The 20,424-nt window shown below is 54.7% G+C and overlaps 3 protein-coding genes across 19 annotated transcripts in view; 2 read left to right on the forward strand and 1 right to left on the reverse strand.

Annotated features, from left to right (window-relative positions):
- Window positions 1–2,524, reverse strand: part of ZNF34 (zinc finger protein 34) — a 28,446-nt gene extending 25,922 nt beyond the window's left edge. The window contains exon 1 of the mRNA XM_047726889.1: window positions 2,505–2,524. The gene's annotated coding sequence lies outside the window, so the exon portion shown is untranslated. The remainder of the gene's footprint in view (window positions 1–2,504) is intronic.
- On the forward strand, window positions 6–15,848 carry LOC125098258 (uncharacterized). 17 transcript variants are annotated; one of them, XM_047726904.1, is made up of 8 exons: window positions 6–2,239; window positions 4,701–6,629; window positions 6,924–7,018; window positions 7,365–7,428; window positions 8,122–8,416; window positions 8,533–8,646; window positions 9,249–9,342; window positions 9,696–11,065. In XM_047726904.1, exon 1 carries the CDS (start codon window positions 178–180, stop codon window positions 1,096–1,098), a length of 921 nt encoding a protein of 306 aa, XP_047582860.1. In that variant the 5' UTR covers window positions 6–177; the 3' UTR covers window positions 1,099–2,239; window positions 4,701–6,629; window positions 6,924–7,018; window positions 7,365–7,428; window positions 8,122–8,416; window positions 8,533–8,646; window positions 9,249–9,342; window positions 9,696–11,065. The 17 variants fall into 17 exon arrangements, with proteins under 17 accessions (XP_047582860.1, XP_047582855.1, XP_047582850.1 ...); XM_047726899.1 differs by lacking the exon at window positions 9,249–9,342 and having other exon boundaries at window positions 9,375–11,065; XM_047726894.1 differs by lacking the exon at window positions 9,249–9,342.
- Window positions 3,246–11,065, forward strand: ZNF517 (zinc finger protein 517). Its single transcript, XM_047728623.1, is given in 9 exon segments — window positions 3,246–3,305; window positions 4,814–5,009; window positions 5,099–5,220; window positions 5,352–5,527; window positions 7,471–7,541; window positions 8,090–8,284; window positions 8,533–8,621; window positions 9,438–9,801; window positions 9,804–11,065. Coding segments are annotated over 9 exon segments (1,923 nt in total). The 3' UTR covers window positions 10,454–11,065.
- Window positions 15,849–20,424: the final 4,576 nt, after the last annotated feature.

Below are 20,424 nucleotides of genomic sequence, written 5' to 3' on the forward strand. Positions count from 1 at the left end.
GGCGGTCTGGAGGCGGCTCACGGTTAGCGCCCAAGCGGCCCGGGAACCCCCGCCGCCCCGGCTTCAGGGTCCCCGCTCCCCAGCATCCTCCCTCCAGGTCCCACCCCTCCGCGCCCCCATCCCTGGCCGTGCGCCCCAGCTCTTTCGGGAGTCCCGGCGGGGTCCCTAGCGGGCCTCATGGCGACGGATGGCGACGGATGGCGACGGATGCCGCGAGGGCCGCCAGGCCACACGCACGTCCTACCTGCTGCCGAGCGCGGCCGGAAAAAGAGAGGCGACGGCCGACAGCCGCCTTATCTTCCGGGGCGGGGCCGAGAGGCGCTAGTCCTTCCGGCGCGGCGTGAGCGCGGTGCACGCCGGGACTTACTCCTCCCGCGGCCCCCTCAGGCCTCAGGGGCCTCTGCGCAGGCGCATTGGGATGACTGGGGCCAGTGGAGCCTCGATGGCCCGATGTCTGGCGGCGCTCTGGCCGGGCACCCACTCTCCGGTCGCTTGGCCATTGTGTGGGCGGCCCCCGGGGGGAGGTCGGAGGGGAGTCGGAACCTCACAGGAGTCTCCCGGTGGGTGAGCGTCGCCCCTGAGCAGCCGAGGAGACCCGCAGAGGTTGAAGGACTTTACAGAGCGCCTCGCTCCGGGCGTGGGGTCGCAGGTCTCCCATCCTGGCCTGGTGACGACCCCTTTCCATGGCTGGAGACTTCTTGCAAGGTAATTGGCTCTCCTGTAGGGCGAGCGCCCCTTCCTGGGATGAGGCGCTTCCTCGTAGGTGAGGGCCTCCTTTTCAGGAAACGGAGGGACCGTTTGGGGGCCGGTGGTGGTTCACAGAAAACCGGGGTCCGGACGACAGAAAGCAAATGCCCGACTACCGACAGTGCGGCGGCTCCGGGGACGCTGGGGCTTTGTGCACTGCTGGGTTTTTCGAGAGGTCAGAGCGGCCGTACCTGGATGTGGGTGTTGGGGAGAGAGACAGGGGCATCCTGGCGCTCGCGTGCAGAGCTGGGGCGGGGCATGGGACCTCGAAGTGGTTGCCACGGAGAGACTGGGCGACCGCAGAGGTGCGGGAATCGCAGCCGGGATAGTGGGCCCCTCTCAGGCTGGTAGCGGAGGGGAAGCGAGCCCAGGAAATGGAGCAGAACTGGGGGTTGGGAGGGGGAGAAGAAAGAGGTGAGCAAAGGGAGCCTGGATAGATGACCCTGTGGTGAGGGAACCCGAAAACTCTGCTCAAAACCCTGTGGGGAGGAGTGGGTGGGGTTGGAGCCGAGAAAAGGAACAGCAGGTGGAGGGCCCAGGCGGGTGTGAGCTGGAGGTAAAGAGCAGGGCTGCCAGGGCAGGGAGCCTCTAGCTGGGCGTAAGCTGCTGAGTGAGGGCTTCCTGGAGGCACAGAGGAGTGGGAGGGGCCTTCAGGAGGGTGCCTGGAGGTGGGAAACCCGTCTGAGAACTGCCCACAAGCAGGTCAGGGTAGAGCTTCTTGACCAGGGCTGTGGGTGTGCAGGTGAGGCCAGTAGGGGGAGAGCCAGCGAGGGGGGAGGGAGGGAGTAAAGGCAGAGGTCCGAGTGGACGAGGCTTGCACTCAGGACTTTGAGTTAGGGTGTTTGCTAGCACCAGTGTGGCCAGGTGGGCTTTGGAGGGATGGTGGCGAGAATGACATCGTGGGACGGTAAGAAGAGGGGAGGAAGGAAGTCCGTGTGGGCGGACTTCAGGGGTGGCATTCCTGATCTCCAGAGAAGCAGAGGGGACTGCTGAAGCCCCAAGTGAGGCAGCAGGTGGGTTGGCAGGCATGGGGGATCAGGGGGCAGCCCAAGGGGTACTTGCGCCTCTTTGGGGCAGAATGAGGGGTTTTGAGGTCATCCCAGGATAGGCTCAGAGGATCAGAAAGGCAGAGAGAGGGTGGATTAGAGGTGGGGACAGTACTTGGACATTCAGGCTCTCAGGTCCCTGAGAGGGTCCCGTGGGTTTCTGGGATGGGACATGGTAGGGCAGGGCCCCCTATTCTCCGTCTCCGGGAGCTGGATGCAGCCAGAAGGTGGCTGAGCAGGCCCACTGCGGATGTGTGTTCAGAATCTTCCCACTGATAGATGGTCAGTGACGTGGGAAACAAAGGCTGAAGAAAAACTACTAAATTTTCCTATTATCTATAACCCATTGACAAGTCCTCAAAACAGGCAGAGTGACCTTCCTCCAAGAGCTCAGCCACCTCGGTGCTAAAGACAAAAGGCGATCTTATCCCAACCCCCAGGATCCCGTAAGTCTACTCTAACATATAAAAATGTTTTTAGGGGTGTCTGGGTGGCTCAGTGGGTTGAAGCCTCTGCCTTCGGCTCAAGTCGTGATCCCAGGGTCTGGGATCGAGCCCCTCATCAGGCTCTCTGCTCGGCGGGGAGCCTGCTTCCCTTCCTCTCTCTCTGCCTGCCTCTCTGCCTACTTGTGATCTCTGTCTATCAAATAAATAAATTTTTTTTTAAAGAACAAATAAATAAATAAAAATAAAAATGTCTTTGGAGGGGCGCCTGGGTGGCTCAGTCAGTTGTCTGCCTTCAGCTCAGGTCATGATCTTGGGGTCCTGGGATTGAGCCCCATGTCTGGCTGCTCCCTCTCCCTCTGTGCTCTCCCTGCTTGTGCTCTCTCTTTGGCTTTCTCTCAAATAAATAAATAAAATATTTTTTAAAATGCCTTTGGAAACTTCCTTTATCTCCACCCCACAAGATACATGTTGGCAATCACCCCTCCCCAAGCACATGACCCACCAATACGCATCTGAAGGGTCTCATGAGTGAGGTTTTACTATACCGCAATAAATGGCTTTTTCCCAACAACAGCTAGTCACCTCAGGGTCCTGGAAACCTTGGTTCCAAAATTCCTTAGAGACTTATGCCATCCCTGACCCACTCCCAGTTTGATAGTATACAATTGCCCACGCCTCATGACCCCAGCGCAGCTCTTTCTGCCCATGGGTCCTGTCCCCATGCTTTAATAAAACCACCTTTTTGCTGGGGGGGTGGGAGGGAAAGGATAGGGTGGCTGGGTTATGGACATTGGGAGGGATGTGCTATGGTGACTGCTGTGAATTGTGCAAGTCTGATGATTAACAGACCTGTACCCCTGAAGCAAATAATACATTATATGTTAAAAAAAAAAAAACAAAAACAAAAACACCTTTTTGCACCAAAGACATCTCAAGAATTCTTTTCTAGCTGTGGGCTTTGAGCCCTATCTTTCCTACATCAGTTGGGGCCACAGTCTGCGGTGAAATGGTCAGCAATGCCAGCCCAAGAGTTGCAAGGGCTGTCACAGCCAGGACCAGGGAAGAGGTACTGCTCAAGGGGGCATGCTTGCTCGGGCTCCCGAAGGCCTACCTGGAGATGATAGGCATGGACTTAAGGGAGGGCAGCCAGTGCTGGGGCGTTAGAGGTGCAGACATGCTCGGTGCATCTATCCTTGCAGAAATGGGGTTTACTTATAAATAAAAATCTTTTTAAAAATTGTGCAGGGGGGGCGCCTGGGTGGCTCAGTGGGTTAAGCCGCTGCCTTCGGCTCAGGTCATGATCTCAGGGTCCTGGGATCGAGTCCCGCATCGGGCTCTCTGCTCAGCAGGGAGCCTGCTTCCTCCTCTCTCTCTGCCTGCCTCTCTGTCTACTTGTAATCTCTTTCTGTCAAATAAATAAATAAAATCTTAAAAAAAAAAAATTGTGCAGGGGGAGGGGCAGAGGGCAAGGGAGAAGCGGACTCCCCGTGACCTGAGCCAAAGTCAGACATTTAACCAACTGAGCCATCCAGGTTTCCCTACATTTTAATATATTCTTTTTAAAGATTTTATTTATTTAACAGGGAGACACCAAGAGAGGGAACACAAGCAGGGGGAGTGGGAGAGGGAGAAGCTGGCTTCCCATTGAGCTGGGAGCCTGATGCGGGGCTCAATCCCAGGACCCCGGGATCATGACCTGAGTCTAAGGCAGACGCTTAACGACTGAGCCCCCCAGGTGTCCCAGCAATAAAACATTGTGAAATTAAAGTGTGAATGTTCCATTTATAGATATAATGATATTGCACACTTAAGAGACTGCTGCATAAACATAACTTTTTTTTTTAATTATTTTTTTGAGAAAGAGTTTTTGTGTGCGGGGGGTGGGGGGCAATAAAGGGAGAGTCTCTAGCCCACTCCATACAGAGGGGGTAAATCCCACCACCCTAGGCTCATGATCTGAGCCTAAGCCGAGAGCTGGCTGCTCACCAACTGTGCCAAGCTCCTCAGAGCACGACAGCAGATTGAGGAGCACAGGGAGGAAAGGGAGATAATCTGCAGCAGACTGTGTTGAGGGAAGAGCCCGACCTGGGGCTCAAACACAGGACCCTGGCGCCTGGGTGGCTCAGTGGGTTAAAGCCTCTGCCTTAGGCTCAGGTCATGGTCTCAGGGTCCTGGGACCGAGCCCCGCACCGGGCTCTCTGCTCAGCGGGGAGCCTGCTTCCTCCTCTCTCTGCCTGCCTCTCTGCCTACTTGTGATCTGTCAAATAAATAAATAAATAAATAAATAAATAAATAAATAAATAAATCTTCAAACAAACAAAAAACCCAGGACCCTGAGATCGTGACCCTCATGAGCCAAAATCAAGCATCAGGCACTTAATTGACCAGGCCACCCAGGCGCCTCCCTAAACATCACTTTTATATGCACTAAGCAACCAAAAATTCATTCACTTTATTGCAGTGGTCTGGAACCAAACTTGCAAGTTTGGTTCAGCCCTTCGCCTGGACCTCCGACTCCGGCAACGCGCTCGCCCCTTGAACCTGAGGGCTCCGGCGGGATCCGCTCCAAAACAGCGCCTCACCCTTCCCGGAGCCCTGGCCATCGCCTGCCCGCGGCCCCGGGAGCCAGAGGGCGTCTACCGAGGCGCGCGGTCCTCCGAGCCTCCTAGAGCAGCCCGGGGGGGGGGGGGGGCGTTTCCGGGGGCGGGCCGGAAGCGGACTGCCCGCGCCCGGGCGCCGCTCCTCGAGCGGTCGGGGATGGCCGCCCAGGGTGAGGGGACCCTGGCTGCGGGGCGGGGATCGGAGCGGGATGAGGGCCGTTCTCCGATTCCGGCCTGCCTGAGGCTGTGGTCCGCACAGAGGCCGCGCTGAGCACCGCGGGGGGTGCCAACCCGCAGCCGGCGCCGCTCCTCGCTTTTCCTTCGGTTCTGGGCCTTAGGGAGCGTCCGGGTTCCCGTTGGGCCCACCGACTGCGGCGGGAGGCGAGCGCACCGGGGGCCGAGTCTTGCGTCCCCAGAGCTTGGGTGGCCACGCAGAGCTGAGGCTGCGGGGGTGGGAGGCCTGGGAGACCAGTTCTGTCCGGGCTGCGTCCCCCTCGTCCTCCGGCCTGCAGGTGCCGGGGCGCATCCGCGGGTGCCGACTGGCCACCCCCGTGCGCGACCTCTCCCCGGGGCTGCGTCGCTGGTCCGACCGCGGCGCGGAGTCCTTCCCGTGTCCCGAGGACCCTGCTCGTGCCGGGGATACCGCCATGAAGCCAGACGACGTCCCTGGCCTCGGGGAGCATATCCTGTAGTAGAGGTGAGGCGTTCGTGTCGCAGAGGCAACGAACAAGTAAGAAAGTAGTTGTTGATCCGCGCAAGGGCCTGAAGAAAACGAGCCCCGAGCACAGGCTGGTGGGAGACGAGGTTTCTTCCAGAAGTAAACCTGCTGGCTGAGCGGCCGCGCTGATCCCTTGCGGGCGAGGGAGAGCGCGCGGGAACGGCTTGGGCTGCTTCGAGTAAGAGTGGACACCAGTCCGGCCGCAGTGTGGTCAGTGGGGGTGGGTGAGGCAGCGGCGCAAGGTGCCGCAGGCCCCCGGGGAACAGAGGTTTTCTTCTAAATCCGAGGAAAGAATGACTTCTGCTGGTCCTCCAGGCCCCAGTAAGCGCAGTCCCCCCGGAAGCCCTCCCTGCTCCCCCGTCGAAGTCAGCATCCCCTCCCCCGGATACTCTCTCCCCGGATTCTGAGCAGGAGCCCGGGCTATCTCGTTGCCCGTTATTTCCCCTGCTCCACTTTTTTCAACTCAGCCCTGTTTTTCTCTGATTGAAGACTTACTCTCTTGTGCACAGGAAGGACTGAACTTCGGTGTTTTCTTTCTCTAAGCAGAGGGCCCCTCCCTGTGGACGTGCATTCCCCAGATACAGGCAAGCAAAGACCAGCACAGTAACGTCCCCTCCTAACTGTGGAGAACGGTGTGTGCAGAGCTGAGCGCCAGGTCTTCCCATGAGCTGCTCATCCTCTTGAGATGCTCTGGTTGCCTCACTGGGGTGAGGAGGACGGCAGATCAGTCGGCAGCGGCAGCGGCAGTGGTCCAGGCAGGTCCTGCCCACAGACTGCCCTGAACAGGCAGCCCAGAGGGTAGTGGTGTGGTGCTGCTCTTTGCATTGGTGGGTCATGCTGTCCAGGCACAGAGGACCCGCCACACCTCTCAGATCATTGTATGTAGCCTGTTACACGGTCACATGTTTAAAGGGCTCTCCTGCCAACTGTCGCCTCACAGCATCATAACTACAGGATTTCTGCTAACTCGTGCCTGAAAGAGACATCGCTTTACAAAGTGGCAGCTACTTCGGAGGCTCAAGCCCCACAGAAGAGTGTACCCCAAGACCTCCACCTAACCAGGAGAGCTCAGGTATCCATTGAGAAAGGGACATGAAGATCAGGGCCTACTCTGGAGGCGGAATTGCATTTATTGGTTTTTAAATAACTGTTCTCCGTCTGCAACATGCATTTGTAAGTGAGCAGTAAGTTTTGGAGAAATCAGAAAAATGGAAAGAAGGGAAATAAGAATCGCCCAGAAAGAAACTAAGCTAATGTGCTGGGGTGTTGTGCTGCCGGATTTGTTTTTCTGCTTTTGTCTGCTTACGAGTGGCCTCCCTGGTTGCAGAGTCACCCACTGTCATGGGGACACTCCTTCATTCCACAGGCCCCGCTGAACACCGGGTTTGCGTCAGGCCCTCCTCCAGGCTCAGGGGTTCAGACCGCAGGCCTTCGCTCACGGGGGAAGGCAGAGAAGAGCAAGTAAGTTGACTGCATTGTGTCAACACAGGTGCTGTAAAGAAAAGGAAAACGGGAAAAAATAAGTAAAACAGGGAGTGAGGGTAGGGAACGAATTCTGCGGTGGGGGTGGCATTTTATATAGGCTGGTCCAGGAAGACGCCGCTGGGAAAATCAGGAGTGAGGGGCGGGCCGTGTGGGTGAGTAGGTCTCAGGGCGGGGCTTCTCGGGATATGAGGGTATCAGCTGGGCTGACCAGGTGTTTGCCCTTTCCTGTCTCTTCTGTATCTGGGTGGTCCTTCTGGGGACAGGGACAGGGGTGGATGGGACTCAGGCCTGCCTCCTTCCACTTAACACTCACTGTCCCCAGCACCTGCTCTTCCCCTGATGGGGATCCTGGAATGGCGGTGTGACTTGTGACACTCACACTCCAGGTGAGTGCCCCTTCTGAGCCTTTTGGCTGCCTTCATCCCCAGCCCTCAGCTTTTCAGCCCTGAGCACCTTCCCAGGGGCCCCAGGCCCATTCACATAGCTCTCATTCCTGCAGGTGAGTCACGGGAGGGATGCTGTAAGGCAGGGTCTGCCCCCTCCCTGTGAAACTGCACAGTGCTCTGTCACATCCTTCCTGAGGCTTTGGGCAGAAGTGGGTTGCCCAGGATCTCCTGTAGCCCTTGCACTTCCAGGGTCAGCCAGGAAGGTCAGGGTCTCTGTCCCCTGCCCCAGCACCCGCCTCCATCCTGGTGTGAGTGCTCAGCTCTTCTTTGTGCACACAGCCTTTGGCTTCTCTCCTCAGATCAGAGAAGCAGAGAATAGGATGGGAGCACCCCACCAATATAGAGGCTCGACCACCAATATCTCCAGGGTGCCCCTCCCCAGATCCCTGTTAGCCTGTTGAGGGGCATGAGGCCAAGGTTGAGACCCACACCCTGGCTTTATGGCAGTAGGACTGTTCCACTTTCCCTGGGGAGTGTTGAGGTGTCCTCTCTGTGCCAGGCCTTGGGGATGCAGCAGGGACCACAGAGACAGAGGCCTTGACTCCCAGAGCTGAATAGGTGCCCGAATATCCCTGACCTGGTCTCTGCATCCCCTGCCCAGACATCCCCAGACAGCAGGGTTTGTGGTTGCAGGAGGCCGTTGTGTTTGAGGACGTGGCCGTGTACTTCACAAGGATAGAGTGGAGTTGCCTGGCCCCCAACCAGCGAGCGCTATACAGGGATGTGATGCTGGAGAACTACAGGCATGTGGCCTCGCTGGATGAGGCTTCCCCATCCATCCCTGGGCGGGGCTCAGGCAACCCTGCCTCTTCCACTGGTCTCTTAGGAGAGTTGATTCTTTTCCAAATTCAAGGTCCAGCATGTTTAGGGAAGCTGGAGGGCTGCCTCCATCTCTCTGTGGCCACCCAACTGCCCCGCTTCTGGGAAAGTAGGTGATCCTAATCCATCCCAAGTGCCATGTGTCCCCTAAGGCCTCCAGCCCTGCAGCAGGGCATCCTTCCTTCCCTCTGCTCCCCGACACCTATTGCTCTCCTCTGCATGTAGGCTTTCTTGTTGCTAAACCAGCACTGATCTCCCTCTTGGAGCAAGGGGAGGAGCCAGGGGCTTTGATTCTGCAGGTGACTCAGGAGCAGGTATCTGCAGCCAGCATGTGCCCAGGTAAGTGGGCCTGGCATTCACACAACTCTCCATAGCTTCCTGGGTGCTTGGGCAGTGCAAAGGCTGTACATTTAGGTCCTCACATCAGGGCCAGAATTCCTACCAAACGCCTTGGTTGTCATCCAGAGTCACCCAGGACTAACCCACACAAGGAACCCAGGTGCATGAAATGCCCTTCCCAGTTGTCTGAGGTGCCGGGCCAGGTCTGTGGGGGCAGCGAGTGTGTGAGTAGGACCCAACAGGGAAGACCCTTGGGCTACTTTGGTTCTCTGAGCCAGGGCCTGGGGTTGGGACTGCAGAGGCTGCAGAAAGGGGGGAAAGGCCGTCCATGGGCCCTGCTTGGGGCTGATGTGTCTGCTGAGTGGGTGAGCTGTGGGAGAGTCCTCAGAGCAAGAGGGGAGCAAAGGATAGCAGCAGCCCACACCCAGCAGGCCTCCCTCCTGCCTCAAGTTCGCTCCCCCCACCACAGTCCTTTAGACCAAGCCTGTGTCTTCCCTTCTCCCCTTTCGGGAGCTCTTCTCCTAAGCCAACTTCCCGCAGTGCTTAAGCCCTTATTAACCTTCCCTTAGGTCCTCTTTCTTACACAAACCCCAATTTTACAGATTCTTGGAAGAAGTTCCCAAACCTCCCTATTTCTTTGACATAAAGGTTCTGTCTTCAAATCACGGAGTTTCTTCTATGAATTATAGAGGCCAGGTTATTTTTCCATTCTCTGTTCATTCTTCCAGATTCTAGGATGGAGGCTGTGGTCAAGGGATCTTCTCTAAGGACAGTGTCTTCTAAGCAGTTAGGGTTATTGGGCACAGTTTGGGGGCACCTCCCTAAGGGGAGGCCAAAGCATCCCCAGCAGAGTGGCAGTCCTGAGGGTGGGTCAGAGAGACGACCCCTCGACCCTGAGGCAGGCGGCCCGGCAGGGACTTTCGACCATCTCCCCTGCCCCAGTGGAGGGAGGGTGGGGCCCCAGCCGGGTGGCTGCTGCAGGGGAGAGGACGTATGGCTGTGCCTGCGGCAAGGCCTTCAAATTCAAGTCGCTGCTGCTCCGGTGCCAGGTCATCCACACCGGGGCTAAGCCCTACCAGTGCACCGAGTGCGGCAAGGCCTTCAAGCAGAACTCCATCCTCCTGCGACACCAGCTGATCCACACGGAGGAGAAGCCTTCCAGTGCAGCGAGTGCGGCAAGGCCTTCCGGCAGAGTGCACAGCTCACGGCCCACCGCAAGGTCCACGCGTGGGACAAGCCTTACAAGTGCGGCGACCACAGGAAGGCCTTCGGCCGCATCTCGTGGCTCCAGCAGCACCAGAAGTTCCATACCGGGGAAAAGCCATACGAGTGCAGGAGGGCCTTCTGCTGCAGGTTCACGCTCACGGAGCACGGCCGCCTGCACAGCGGGGAGAGGCCTTACCCATGCCTGCAGTGTGGCCAGCGCTTCATCCAGGGGTCCTCGCTGCTCAAGCACCACCGCCAGCACGCGCGGGAGGGCCCCCATGAAGACTGGCCGCCCAAGCCCCCCGGGGGCACCGGGCTCCACCTGTGCGCCGTGTGCTGCAGGCCCTTCCGGTGCAGGTCCCTGCTGCTGCTGCACCAGTAGCTGCACACGGGCGAGAAGCCGTTCGAGTGCGGGGACTGCGGCAAGGCCTTCAGCCAGAAGTCCAACCTGACACTGCACCAGAAGACACACAGCCCGGAGAGGCCGTTCGCCTGCGGCGAGTGCGCCAAGGCCTTCTGCAGGAGCTACACGCTGAGCGAGCACTACCGGCTGCACAGCGAAGACAGGCTGTGCAGGGGCTGGGCCTGTGGCCGGCGGTGAGCCCTCGTCCCGCGCCCCAAAGTCCGTGGCCCAGACTGTGCCTGGGCGGCGCTGAGGCCACACGGGCTCCCCGCTGGGCTCCCCAGGCAGTTGGTAAACGTCGGAGAACCCGGGGCGCCCGGGGGCCTCTGCTGGTTGAGGGTCGGACTCTCGAGGACCGCTCTGGTCAGGATCTCAGGGTTGTGAGATGGAGCCCGGCGTCAGGCTCCGTGCTGGGCGGGGAGTCTGCCGGAGACCCTCTCCCTCCTCCTCTCTAAGCAACAACGAACAGGGCAGAGAGCCCGCCTCAGGGAGGCGCTGAGGCAGGAAGCCGGCAAGCCTGCCGTTCACCTGTGCAGCAGGACATCGGTGTCCGGGGGAGAAGGGACCGGCGGGGCAGTGGTCCAGCAGCCTACAGGCTGAGCCAGAGCAGGGGCTCCCCACCACCGCGGGCCTGGGCGCCTGCAGGAGAGCCGCGTTTCTCAGCCCTCCCAGCCTGTGCCCGGATGGACACTCGGGCTTCAGTAAGTCCCATGGGGATCGTGGGTGGGTTTTGTTTTCTTCCTTCACTCATCTGTTTTCCAAATACCTGTGATCAGGAAAAGAAAAAAAAAAAAAAAGATGTTGGCTGTTTTTGGTAGTTCATTTGTTACTAGGACTGAGGAAAATCACACTCTGTTTGTGGGGCCCCAGCCACCTAGTCGGGGTTGGGTACAGGGCTAGAGTCCACACAGCATCTGGCCTGGGGATATTTGGGGTTCTGAGGTGGACCGAGGGTTTGTCAGCAAGCCAGGGCAAGGCTGGAGGGTAGTGGTGACTGAAGCCAGGACCCACAAACGGGTCTGTAAGGCTCCTGGGCCGGGTCTCAGGAGCCCCAGCCAGGCTAAGTGGGATCTGCTGTCAGCAGAAGGCGCTGGCTGGGAGGAGCCTCCTGGGGGTTCTAAGTGACCCCTCTTCTCCATCAGTCCTCACACGCCAGAAACCCTGAGAATGCTGGCAGGCACCACCAGTGCCGAGCAGAGCTGAAGACCTGACCAGTGAATGTGTATTTTTTTTTTTAAGATTTTATTTATTTGACAGAGGAAGAGAGATCACAAGTAGGCAGAGAGGCAGGCAGAAAGAGAGAGGAGGAAGCAGGCTCCCCACTGAGCAGAGAGCCCGATGCGGGGCTCGATCCCAAGACCCTGGGATCATGACCTGAGCCGAAGGCAGAGGCTTAACCCACTGAGCCACCCAGGCGCCCCTGAATGTGTTTTTGTTTTTGTTTTTTTTAAGATTTTATGTATTTATTTGACAGAGATCACAAGTAGGCAGAGAGGCAGGCAGAGAGAGAGGAGGAAGCAGGCTCTTCACGGAGCAGAGAGCCTGATGCGGGGCTCGATCCCAGGACCCTGGGACCATGACCTGAGCCAAAGGCAGAAGCTTTAACCCACTGAGCCCTCTAAGTATAAATTTTTTTGTAGGGCATTTGTGAAATGCAAAAACTTATAAAAAATGTAGAGGGTGCTTGGGTGGCTCAGTCGGTTAAGTGTCTGCCTTCGGCTCAGGTGTTGGGGGTCATGATCTTGGGGTCCTGGGATTGATCAAGCCTCACATCGGGCTCCCTGGTCAGTGGGCAGTCTGCTTCTGTCTCCCTCTGCCTGCTGCTCCCAGTACTTGTGCATGTGCTCACTCTCTCTCTCACAAATAGACAAAATCTTTATATATATATATATATGGGTGCCTGGGTGGCTTAGTCTGTTAAAGCATCTGATTCTTGATTTCAGCTCAGGTCGTAATCTTGGCATTGTGGGATCGAACCCCAAGTCTGGCTCCCACTCAATGTGGATTCAGCTTCTCTGTCTCTCTCTGCTCCTCTCTCCACTCATATGCTCTCTTTCTCTCTTTCTAAAATAAATAAAATCTTTAAAAAAAAAAAAAAAAAAAGAAATGTAAAAAACTTCCCAGAGACCATCATGGGGTGTTTGATGTGTTTTCTTAGCCTTTTTTTTTTTAAGGATTTTAAAAAGAGAGCAGGGGGAGGGGCAGAGGCCAAGGGAGAGAATCTCAAGCAGACTCCCTGCTGAGCAGGGAGCGAGGTGGGGCTCAAACCCAGGGCTCCAGGATCCTGACCCCAGCCACCCAGCAGCTCCCCTTACCCTCTTTTTAGTGCACAGTGTGAATATTCATTTGACAAATTGGGGTGTAGTGTGCTTGGAGTTGTGTGCCTGCCCCTTGTTGCTGCCTGAGCACCAGCCGTCCTGGGCGGCTTAGGGAGCAGCCGCCGTTGTCACACATCTGCCTCCCAGCATCTGCACTGTTGCTGCTGACCGAACAGCAGGTGTGTGCTTTTGTCCACTGACCAAAGCTGGGGCTGAGGTGGACGTTCCCTGTCGGGGATACTGAGAGTGGGGGGGACTGTTTTTAATCGTTTGATTAATCACTCTTGTTTTCATTTCGATTTCTTGGCCTTTTAGTGAGTAAATTCCCTGTAAGTTCTTACACCTGTTTTTATTGGGTTTGTAAGCCTCTGTATTGAGCCCCAGTCCTTTTCCTTACTATCTGTTTCTTCCATTGTAATACGAACCTCAGGTTTTTTTGGTGGTGGGTGAGCATGGGAGAGATGAGAAGGAAACTGCTTCTTAGAATTGAGAAAGTGAAATACCAATATTTTTTCCAGTTCTTTATTTCTCTTTAGTTATGAGGTTTTTTTTTTTTTAAGATTTTATTTATTTATTTGACAGAGAGAGATCACAAGTAGACGGAGAGGCAGGCAGAGAGAGAGAGAGAGGGAAGCAGGCTTCCTGCTGAGCAGAGAGCCCGATGCGGGACTCGATCCCAGGACCCTGAGATCATGACCTGAGCCGAAGGCAGCGGCTTAACCCACTGAGCCACCCAGGCGCCCTAGTTATGAGGTTTTTGATATGAAAAATACATGTCCCCTATGGCCAAAACTATCTGTCCTGTTGTAATTAGAAAGGCCTTCTCCACTCCAAGATTTTATAAAACATTTTTTTAGGGGCACCTGAGTGCCTCAGTGGGCTGAATATCCAGCTCTTGATTTTGGCTCAGGTCGTGATCTCAGGACAGTGAGATGGAGCCCCGAGTCAGGCTCTGCACCCGGGCTTGGCATGCTCTCTGTCCCTCCGCCCCTCCCCCACTCAGCGCTCTCAAAAGACAGAAAACCTTTAAGACACTGTTTGCTATGGTTAAATCACTGAAATAATACATATTTGTAGTAAAACAAAATCTCAGTACAAAAATAGGAAATCAAGCCCCTCTCTTCCCTTATCCACGTTCCCATCTTACCCCCAGATTTATACCGGTTAAGTTCGGGTAGTTCATTGCAGATCCTTTTCTCTGCAGCTCAAGTGTTCAGTGTGTGTTCGTGTTTTTACAAACAGGGTTATCCTACTAGTGTGCTTTTGATGTGTCCACTTGCTGGGCTGAGTTGCTCCCAGAAGGACTTTCCAGGTAGATTCCTGACGGTGGGCTATGAGGAAGGAAGGAAGTGGTGGCCAGCCGTAGCTCACACACCTACCTGATGCTTAGATGCTAACCCCAGCGCTGCTGTGAAATGATTTTGCAGATGCGGTTAAAGCAGCTAATCAAGTGACTTTAAATTAATCAAACAAAGGTATCCTGGTGGGCCTCACATAATCAGTCAAAAGCTTAGGCTTCCCCGAGTCTCCAGCCTGTGGAAAAGCATCAGTTGGTGATCTTGTCCTCCTGAGTCTTTGCTCTGAGGACTTGGCAGTTGCTTCACAGCCTTCACGACTGCTGGCTGCTTCTCTTCTACTGATTCTGTTTCTTGGATGGACCCTGACCTATCCGCTGTTTTCTGCAACTTGGCTTTTCCACAAGTACCTGGCAGCATCGTTTTGTGCAGGCAAGACCAGAACGACTTCGTTCCCTGTGCAGTGATGAGCCACTGGTGGCCAGTCGTGGCCTGTAAGTAGGTACCGCACTGCTGTCCATCCCATACGCACACAACACTGTGGCAAGAGCCCTTCCATAAAACCTGGCTGTCGGCGTTTCCCACGAGCTTGAGCGCGGGCTCCCCAAAGGTTGAGACACTGGTGTGAACAGAACTGGGGGTTTCACATGGCTTATGTCCAGGTGGTTCTAGGACCCTGGCCTCACTCTCTTCCCACCCTCCAATCTCTGGCCGAGGCTCCCATTAGCAAAACCAACTGGAAGCTAGCAATTGTGAAAGCCCACTGATGGCCCACACAGGTGACCTGGGCAGAAGTAGGGTGCAGAGGTTGGAGAGGGGTGAACCTGGAGGAATAGATGTGAACAGGAGGCATTCCCTTGTCTAACCAATGGATTGTTTCACGTGCATTAACGGGGAACCCATCAGGCCATCACTGCACAGTGCTCTCGCAAACTACGCATCTGACAGCTAGCTCTTGGCCTGGCAGCTGTCCTCGGGCTAAGACACAGACAGAAGAGAAAAGAAAAGTCCAGTTTTGCAGGGTGCTACACGAAAGATCCTGATAGCAGTAGCCTATCTGAAGTTTCCCCGCATCCCCCAAGTTCTTCACTCCCCAGGGAGCCTGAGTGGGACCTTCACCTGGGGCGGAGCCCCCGCGTCCCCTCCAGACCTGTGTCCTCCCACTGGGGCTGGACCCCACCTGCCTGGTGCTGCTCGCAGTACTGGATCCCTGTCGGGAGCTGCCGCTCACAAGCTTAGAGAAAGGGTCCCAGGAATGGATTGGGGCATCTGTTTCTCACAGAAACCATGAAATTGGAGACTCTCAGAGAATCTGGGCATTTGTCCCGTCTGAGGGTTCACTCCTTCTGACGGTCCTGGAAACTGCTGCCCCCCGCCCAACCATATTCCTAGGTGTCTCCTGAAGCTTGACTGAATGTGTGACAAAGAACTTTACCCATCTCCACTGGCCCCAATGTCCCAAGTCCCAGACCTTCTTCCTGTCATGGTGTCTCTCCTGCATCCATCTTCCTCCTCGGGAAGGGCTCCAGCTTGGCCGAAGGAGGCTCCACACGTGGGGTTGGACCTGTCCTGCCCTCGAGCGGACAGAGGCTCCAGAGCTGCTCCCTGTAGACCTGCTCCCCACCCAGCTGCGCAGGTTCAGGGCCATGTGGAGCTGCTTTCTCCACATCCGTCCCCACTGGGAAAAACAAAATAGAACTGGGAAGGGCAGATCCCATCTTCTCTGTTCTTTTTTTCCCCCTCTCTCTTCTGAATTAAAGGAAATACTGAAGTGATAAGGGAGTATTCAGTTTACATCAATGTCTGTGAATTGGACAGTTCTCAGGTTGTCCTCACTTTGAGGAAACGGCGGGGGTGGGGAGCAAGGAGATAAATTAGGGAATTAACGGTGGTAATATGACCCGCAGGAAAGCCGAGCTCTGCAAGGGCAGTACACTTTTTTTAAAAGATTTTATTTATTTGAGAGAGGGAGAGAAAGAGAGCGAGCATGAATGGGGTGAGGGGCAGAGGGAGAAGCAGACTCCCCGGTGAGCAGGGAGCCCGATACAGGGCTCGACCTCAGGACCCCGGGAATCATGACCTGAGCTAAATTAAATGCAGATACCTAATGGCTGAGCCACCCGGGTGCCCCAGGGGCTCTACATTTTAACCAGCCTTTCCAAAGGGAATAAGAATGACTTGGAGACTGAGCATTGCCTGGGGGACAGGTAAGGGCACAGTGACTTGAAGTCAGACCCAGGGGGAAGGACCCCTAGCCCTCCCATCCTGCCTGCTCAGTGATGTGACCCTCACCTCACGGCATTGTTGAGGATAAACGTGCCACACAGCCAAGAATTTGATACTAAAGCTGTTCTTCTGCTACAGAGCTGGGGAAGGGAGGCTGATGAAGGTGGTGTAGGTTTTAAAAAGTCTGGGAGGAGGCAGTGGCAAGAAACAGGGCAGAGGTGGGAGGGAAAGGATGAGGTGCAACTGCTGGTTTGGAGTGAGGGGGACACCCGCAGATGGCAGGAGAGCAGACGATGTCACAGGTGTCCCTACAGTGCAACCGGTTCAGCGGATGTCTGTGTCCCCAGATGACGGAGTTTCTAAGAAGCATTCATATAAGCCTGATCAATATTCAGGGCTCAGTTAATGCTTGCTGGATGAAAGAATGACTGAAGGTCACAAACTTGGACAAAGGAAGTAGAAAGTCTAGACAGGGATACAGCCCGTGGCCCAGGAAGGTCAAAACTAAACCAAGGTGGGTAAAGCATGTCTCCTCGCTGCTTGCTCTTGTGAGGGGCACCGTGGAGGGCGATCTTCTGGCTGAGCTCTTAGCACAACACTGCTTCATAGAACTCTTCCGAAATCTGCTTCCAGGTTTGTGTTTTGTCTTTAATGCTGAGCTTACCAACCGTCCCCATGGGTGCTGCTCAGATAACTTGGCACCCCAAAGTGAGTGGGCTGCCCTAACCAGACACACACAAGCCTGTGGGCATCTCCCACTAGAGTGCTGGATCGGTCACCGTAAGGTCAGTGCGGAGAGAACCAGCCAGTCTCCACACTACACTCCCAGTTTTCTGCCTACCCCTGTCTCTTCCTTAAAGATTAATATATTATTTTCTGCCTTGGGGCATCTGTCTTTCCCTTTGGCACTCTTATTGAGCAATTCCATACACTTCAGTGGCTTAAATTATCTTCTGACCCACATCTCCTCAATTTCTTATCTCTGTGCGACTGCCCACAGGACACCTCTGGTGCCTCAGAATGGGTTTAAAGTCGAGCCCCTCTCCTGCCAACTTCTTGCTCTCCATTGTGTGGCGGTTACCTAGGGCACGCACGCTGCGGACGTTACAGAAGACACTACGAACTTCCCGGACAGGGTCGGAGACCCTGGGCTGGAGAAGAGACCCCAGCTGTAGACCCACTATAGAAGGACCCTCTGACACTGAGTGATCCTGAAGGGTCAAGGGATGGCCCTGAGGTGGCTGCACTGCCCACCTTGTAGAGGTAACCACTGAACATAAGTGTTAGGCCTCAACCCAAATCCCTCACCTAAAGCTACTGGTTTCAGACTTCTTTGATTCTGGAACTGAAACTCAAACATTCTGCTATCTTCCATTTTTTGGGGTGAGCACCAAAGCCTAGCCTGTGGGGGTGGGCAGAGGGGTTTGGACTCCTGAAAAGTGAAATTCTCAGAAGACGACAAGTCATTTGCAAGAGTCTAAGATATCATCAGAAAACAGACCAGTAAAGAGGGATCCAACTTGAATGATACCAGCCACCTCTCCTTCCTTTCTGCTCCTGACCCACAACTGCTCCTCTCCCTGCCCTCCCAGATGTGCCCACTCCCTCAGTCACCGTACCCCACGGCTTCATCCATCCAGGAAGTCCTCGTGCATGGTGCGCACTGGTGTATGATGATGAAGAAGAAAGCACGGCCCTGACTTCATGGGACACACAGACCGTGTCCTCTACCTATCAGGAGTGGATGAAAAGGTGGGTGAGTCAGGGGTGCCTGGGGGGCTCAGCGGGTTAAGCGTCTGCCTTCAGCTCAGGTCATGATCTCAGGGTCCTGGGATCAAGCCCCGCATCGGGCTCTCTGCTCAGCGGGGAGCCTGCTGCCTCCTCTCTCTCTGCTTGCCTCTCTGCCTACTCATGATCTCTGTCTGTCAAATAAATAAATAAAATCTTTAAAAAAATGAAGGTGGGTGGGTCATAAGGTGGACTACTGCTCAACATCACAAGGCATGCAATGTGGTGACAGACGGCAGCTACACTAGTGAGTGGCATGTAACAGTGTGGAGTCACTATGTTGTACCCCTGACACCAGCGTAACATCCTGGGTCAACCAGACTTGGACAACAAGGAAAAGAAATGACGTACTGATTCGTGAGACAACATAGATAAGCCTTGAAGACATTATGGCAAGTGAAAGAAGCCAAGCACATGGGGCACCTGGGGCGCGGATGGTTGATTGCCAACTTGGTTTCAGCTCTGGTCATGATTGAAGGGTCGTGAGTTCAAGCCCAGGGTTGGGCTCTGCACTGCACAGAGTCGGCTTGTCCCGCTCCCTCTGCTCCTCCCCCTGCGCACTCGCTCTCTCTCTCCCTCTCTCACTCTCAAATACATAAATATTCTTTGAAAAAAGAAGCCAGGCACAAATGATGTATAAAATCATATATGATTTCATTTATGTGAATGTCCAGAATAGGTAAATACATACAGACAGAAAGTAGGTTGTTGTTTCCCTAGGGATGGGGCAGATAGTAACATTGGGGAGTGATGGGAAGGGGGTACAGGGTTTCTTTTGGGGTTAATAAAAATTCTCTAGAATTGGTCACAGTGATGGGTGCACTGTTCTGTGAATGTATTAAAAAACATTGAATCGTACACATGAAGTGGGTGAATTGTATGGTATGTGAATTGTGGATCAGGAGAGCTGCTTACAAATTTGAAAAGGCCAGGGCACCTGGGAGGCTCAGTTGGTTGAGCCCCTGATTCTTGATTTCAGCTCAGGTCATGACCTCAAGGTCTTGGGACCAAGTCTTGCATCGCGCTGGGCAGGGAGCCTGCTTAAGGTTCTCCCTCTCCCTGTCTCCTCCCCCACCCCCTACTTGTGCACGCTCTCTTAAAAAAATTTTGTTTTTCTTTTGAGCAAGCCATTCAAACCTGAGAACTCTCCAAGAAGGCAGAGTAACTGCATTGATCAAAAAAAGCTAGAGGCTGCAGAGCTGCCAAGGCTGCGAGAGGAGTAGGGTGGTTTCTCCGGTCACTGAGGGCCAGGGAGGGGTTTAAGACCTCCACCTTGACCTCCAGAACTACAGGGCAGCCCATGAAATGAACAGGGGATGAAGGAATTTGTCATCCTTCGGGACAGAGCAGAAGCGTGTGCTCTGCAGGAGGGGATGAGGCGAAACAGAGTGAGGTGTGAGCAGATCTTCAGGCCGTGATTAGACCCTAGAGTTGCTGTCCGGGAAGGAAGCAGTTATGTGACAAAGACCTACCAAGATGCTGCTTGTTCTCTTAGTGTTTGGAATCCCAGGCAACGAGGACATGAAACCACTACGTGGAAGCTTGTGTACGCTGAGTGACCAGTAAGTAGCTATTCCTTATGCCATTCTGTGTCCTCTTTCATTTTTTTTTTAAGATTTTATTTGTTTATTTGACAGACAGAGATCACAAATAGGCAGAGAGGCAGGCAGAGAGAGAGAGGAGAAAGCAGGCTCCCTGCTGAGCAGAGAGCCCCATGTGGGGCTCAATCCCAGGACCTTGGGATCATGACCTGAGCCTAAGGCAGAGGCTTTAACCCACTGAGCCACCCAGGAGCCCCATCTCTTTCATTTTTTTTTTTTAAAGATTTTATTTATTTATTTGACAGAGAGAGATCACAAGCAGGCAGAGAGGCAGGCAGAGAGAGAGGAGGAAGCAGGCTCCCTGCTGAGTAGAGAGCCCGATGCGGGGCTCGATCCCAGGACCCTGAGATCATGACCTGAGCCGAAGGCAGCGGCCTAATCCACTGAGCCACCCAGGTGCCCCTCTTTCATTTTTTTTAAGATTTTATTTATTTGAGAGAGAAAGCGCACACAACCAGGAGGAGGGCGCAGAGGGTCAGTGGGAGAAGCAGGCTCCCCACTGAGAAGGGAGCCTGATGTAGGGCTCAATCCCAGGACCCTGTGGTCATAAATGGAGCTGAAGGCAGATGTTCAACTGACTGAGCCACCCAGGAGCCCCTACTTTTTTTTCAAGTTTATTTATTTATTTCTACTTTTGTAAACTTCTACACCCAATGTGGGGCTCAACTCACAACTCCAAGATCATACGCTCTTATGACTGAGCCCACCAGCTGCCCCGATTCTACTTTTTGTTTGAACATTTCTATTAAAACATACGTTCAAAATGCAGACGGATATTAGGAAAACGAGATATTTGGGGCATGTCCCCTTCCAGGAATGATGTCGAAGCCTAAACCTAACCCTAACCCTAACCCCTGCACCTGCCAGCAGCATTTCTCCAAGCTGATAGAGGATGGACCCTTAGCAGAGCCAAGTCACTGTGGCAACCTGGGGCCCCAGAG

This window comes from Lutra lutra, chromosome 4 (genome assembly GCF_902655055.1).
Source record: "Lutra lutra chromosome 4, mLutLut1.2, whole genome shotgun sequence".
Lineage (NCBI taxonomy): Eukaryota > Metazoa > Chordata > Mammalia > Carnivora > Mustelidae > Lutra > Lutra lutra.

Excerpts from the sequence above, each read along its gene's own strand:
- LOC125098258 (XM_047726908.1), top strand. The coding sequence starts at position 178 with ATGGCGACGGATGGCGACGGATGGCGACGGATGCCGCGAGGGCCGCCA.